At 46.5% G+C, this 4,776-nt stretch overlaps 1 protein-coding gene across 1 annotated transcript; it reads left to right on the top strand.

Moving 5' to 3' along the window:
- The first annotated feature begins 1,833 nt into the window (after positions 1 to 1,833).
- LOC123110592 (cyclin-A3-2) lies at positions 1,834 to 4,159 on the top strand. The gene is made up of 7 exons (XM_044531148.1): positions 1,834 to 2,443; positions 2,570 to 2,802; positions 2,887 to 3,039; positions 3,142 to 3,175; positions 3,287 to 3,436; positions 3,533 to 3,667; positions 3,756 to 4,159. Exons 1-7 carry the CDS (start codon positions 2,087 to 2,089, stop codon positions 3,825 to 3,827), a joined length of 1,134 nt encoding a protein of 377 aa, XP_044387083.1. The 5' UTR covers positions 1,834 to 2,086; the 3' UTR covers positions 3,828 to 4,159.
- The last annotated feature ends 617 nt before the right edge of the window (positions 4,160 to 4,776 follow it).

Here is a 4,776-nt window from a genome sequence, read left to right as displayed (position 1 = left end):
AGCCCAGAATTCCAGCTGCCGGCATTCTCCCTCTTCGTTTAAACCTTATAAAATAAGAGAGAAAATGCATAAGTATTGTGACATAATGTGTAGCAACAACCCATAATGCAATAAATATTGATATAAAAGCATGATGCAAAATGGACGTATCTGGGTGTCATACCCGACGTAGAGGCCCAACGCACTAGACCCATAACAACGGAAGTTGTTTTCGGCTCCCCCGATAACTTCTGAAGCGAGGACTTGATCTTTGATATAGCCCTCTTCCGTAGTGGCTACCATGCGTTGCTCGGGCGTACTGGGTTCGCCCGCTTTAATGCGGTGCCGCACTGCGCTTACCTGAAGCTCAAGATGCTGAGACCCAACAACCACTGGTACAACGAGTTGTTATACAAACGTTTTTTAACCCCTTTCCGCTACGGAGTTTTAAATTATCGCCTTGCCTGTGTCTGCGATGGGGGGAGGGGTCCTTCCCACACGACCAGAAACTATTCGGGATAGGTCCTCCGGTCACACACATTGAGAAAAATGAGCTCGTCTGCAATCGGGCTAGCCATCGCATACAATTATACATTCCCAATCGTTTCCATTCGTAAGTACATGCCACATAGTGAATCCCATACAAACGTTTTCGTTCGTATGTACACCCACACAGTGAATCCCTGACAAATGTTTCCGTTCGTATGGATATCCCACACAGTGAATCCTAGACAAACGTTTCCGTTCGCCTTCACATGCCACACAGTGAATCCCAGACAAACGTTTCCATTCATATCTACTTCACACACAATTTTCTGTATACCCTCGTGTGTGATAGGTGTAACAATCACACACGCTCTACTTCCATTACCCGTTTGTTTTATTCAAGTATATCACACACGATTCAATTAAGAAAACCGTTTGACATTGGGTTATCCATCACGCACACTTTTACTGCTATAACAGTTTATAAAGTTTCATGACCATTTAACATGTTTATTAGTTTACTATTAATAGTTTCAGTATTAAGCAAATTTACATTTCATATCAAACAATTTTTTTGCCAATTTCATATCAGACACATAAATATATTTTAACACCACAATATGATAGCTACGTGAAAACAACTTATAGCTAGTTCACCTTCATAAGCACAATATTTGAACAATATATTCATTTCCCTAATCGACTGATGCATGATCAACCAAGTTCGTATTTTCCACCTCTGCTTTCAGTTCAGTAAGAAACTGTTTTACACTGATCTTCATCTTAAAAAAATAAATTTCTCACGACACGTGGACATCACATCCATCTCAAAAATATAAAAAAAGCCTAAAAAAATTCTCAAAGAAAAAAGAAAAAAAGTTTCACTTCCATCTTTAAAATATAATCTCCAATTTTTTTTAAAAGAAAGAAGTCTCACTTTTATCTTTCAAAAATAATCTTCAAAAAAATCAAAAAGTTTCTCGCCATGGCCAATCAGCATGCACCACATGGCGCCATGTGGCCATGCTGTTTGACCGCCCTTCTCCCACACGTTAATGTGTTTATAATTGCCAGCAGAATATGTAACCCTGTCATTTTGCCCTCGCAAAAAAAAAAACCTGTCATTTTGCGGAATAAAAAACTCACGGTCTCTCGCAAAAAGAAAAAGAACAGTATTATAATACAATTTCGTGGCCAAAAAAATGTTGGGCCAAGAAAAAAGAAAACCCGATCTGGAGTGTGCTGTTTCGCGCTGGAACGCGGAAGGCCCAGTACGATTTCGGAGGGGAGCTGGCGGGCAGGCAGGCGCCGCGGGATTTCCGTATTATTTTAAAACTTTTACCGCCCACCCCTCGCCAGCACGTGCGCCCCACTCCATCCAAAATTCCCCAATCCTAGCAAGCGAAACCAGACCAGAGCTAGCAGGCGAAACCCAGCGCAGCGCAGCGCGGGCTTCTTCTCCCTCCTCCTCTTCGAATTCGTGTGTTTTGGCGGCCATCTTCCCTCCCATTCCTCCAATTCTCTCTACATAACGCAACCGCCGCCGCCTCCCATCTTCCCTCGCCGCGCACCGAATCCCAAACCCTATCCCGCCGCCCCGGTGAGCACGAGCCTGCCGACCATGGCCGACAAGGAGAACGCGGCCCCCGCCGCGGCGGCGGGCCCCCGGCTCACCCGTGCCGCGGCCAAGCGCGCCGCCACCTGCTCCGCGGGCCCCTCCGGCGGCGCCAAGCGGAAGCGGGTGGCGCTCAGCGAGCTCCCCATCGTCTCCAACGCGGGGATCGTCCTCCGCCAGCCGTCGAAGCCAGCCAAGCCCGCGGCTGCGGCCGAGGGGGAGGAGGAGCACGGGGACGTGAGCAGGTGCGCGTCCACCTCGCCGACCCTCGCCAGGGAGGAGGTCAGCGGCGGCGGCGGCGGCGAAACCCAGCTCAGCGGGTCCTACGCCTCCGACATCTACACCTACCTCCGCACTATGGAGGTACGGCAGTCCCGATTCCTGATCTCCATTTCTGGCCGTCGGATGCCTCGATCCGTCGGCGCTGGGTTTGGGTGGGAACCACTTGTCTGATGTCTAATCATTGGTTCGTCCGAATGGCGGATGCAGGTGGAGGCGCCGCGCCGGCCAGCGGCTGACTATATCGAGGCGGTGCAGACGGACGTGACGGCGAACATGCGGGCTATCCTAATCGACTGGCTCGTCGAGGTCGCCGAGGAGTACAAGCTCGTTGCCGACACGCTTTACCTCACCGTCTCCTATGTCGACCGCTTCCTCTCTGCCAACCCTCTCGGGCGCAACAAGCTGCAGCTCCTTGGCGTCGCCGCAATGCTCATTGCTTCGTAAGCGCAGCCTCCTGCTCCAATGCGTTGAAGGGTTGGAAAAGATTTTGAGATTGAGTTGGGTTGGCTTTGGGGTGGTTGCAGGAAGTACGAGGAGATCAGTCCCCCGCATGTGGAGGACTTCTGCTACATCACGGACAACACCTACACCAGGCAGGAGCTTCTCACCATGGAGAGCGACATACTCAAGCTCCTCAACTTCGAGATAGGCAGTCCGACCATCAAGACCTTCCTCAGGTGGCATACTGTCACTGACCCAATAGTACATAATCTCTGACTATTTTCATTCTGTGTCTAACTGAATCTTTGTGCATTTCCCCCCTGTTTTGCTAATTTCAGGCGGTTTACAAGATCTGGCCCAGAAGACAAGAAGGTGACTACTACCAATCCTTTAAATTCTCCATATTGGATCCATTTGATTTAATTCTTCCTCAACTGCTTATGTGTGTGGGTGCCTGAAGTTATTCTTGCATGCTTGTCACAGCGCTCCAGCTTATTACTGGAGTTCATGGGTAGCTATCTTGCTGAGCTGAGTCTTCTGGACTACAGCTGTCTCTGGTTCTTGCCATCAGTGGTTGCTGCTTCATCACTTTTTCTTGCTAGGCTGACCATTGGACCAGACACTAATCCGTGGGTAAGAGTGGAGAAGTAGAACGTGGAAGCTTGAAATGTTGCTTTTGATATTTCAAGTTCTCAAAGCTAAAGCTATCCTGTGATTATGTGGTTGCAGGGCAAGGAAATGCATAAACTGACAGGCTACAAGGCATCAGAGCTGAAGGATTGCATTATAGCCATACATGATTTGCAGCTCAGTAGAAAGGGTCCATCTTTACCAGCAATTCGAGACAAGTATAAGCAACACAGGGTATGCTCAACTCCAACAGTTATGTAATATTCCTTTGGTGTTGTTATGCTTGTATTGTTTGGTCTAATTCTCTAATCATTTGGAACAGTTCAAATGTGTATCGATGTTGCTTCCTCCTGTCGAGATCCCTGCATTGTACTTCCAAGACTTAACAGAGTAGCTGTTCCTGGACCGCTCCACTGTAAAGCTAATAACTCAGAGCTCATCTTGAGCTCCTTGGGATAAGGGAGAATTACAGTTTCAGAGCAGGTTCTCAGACAAGTTAGAATGCTGGAAGCTGTTTAGATGCTTGAGGTTTAAAAGCCTAACCAGGAGCTTTTCAAATTCATTTAGGAGCTAGGTTTATCACAAGTAGGAGGCCAGGCATTCTCTTCTTTTGTAGAATTGTACTTCTGTATTATATCTTAGAACAATGTGCCTTGGTCTGTTTGGCCACATATCTGTAATGTTTGATATATGTTCATCCATTGTCTTTGCTGTTTTTTCTTCTTCTTTTGATCTGTTACCTGTGAGTGTGCTTGCAATACCTATGACCTACCTTTCTATCGAGGGGTTGTATTAGAAATTACCTGTGAGTGTGCTTGCAATACCTATGACCTACCTTTCTATCGAGGGGTTGTATTAGAAATAGGCCTAAAGAACATAGCTTGCATGAATAATCATACTTGGCAAGATGCTTATTTTTCACTATCTAACTATCACCTTGATAGCTTGTCAGTGCAACATTCTTATTGAATCGAAATCCAAGAGGCCTCAGTCATTTCCAATGAATGATCAACCCATTTGCTGCCTATAAGGTGTTCACTTCTGAATGACTGGTTATAAATTTGATGGCACACTAAACATCATTTATTGAGGTTCAAAACACATTTACCGAGCAATATGTAGACCAGATGATGGCAGATGGATGGTTCTTGGTTTTCTTCAGTCTACCATGCAAAGTTATGCTTATTGTAATTTTCAATTGATTACTGAAGTAGTGCTGTATAAGACACTGTCACGCTGAACATGCTTTCCATTTACCATCTGGATCTGGATCTGGAGTTTTGGACTACCAATATCCAGTGGAGTACTTGTGAGGCACCTTCTTTGTGTGTGCGTGTGTGTGT

The sequence above is a fragment of the Triticum aestivum genome, chromosome 5B (assembly GCF_018294505.1).
Source record: "Triticum aestivum cultivar Chinese Spring chromosome 5B, IWGSC CS RefSeq v2.1, whole genome shotgun sequence".
In the NCBI taxonomy this organism is placed as follows: Eukaryota; Viridiplantae; Streptophyta; class Magnoliopsida; order Poales; family Poaceae; genus Triticum; species Triticum aestivum.
Note: the sequence above shows the minus strand (reverse complement) of the source record. Positions and strands in the feature narration are given on the sequence as shown.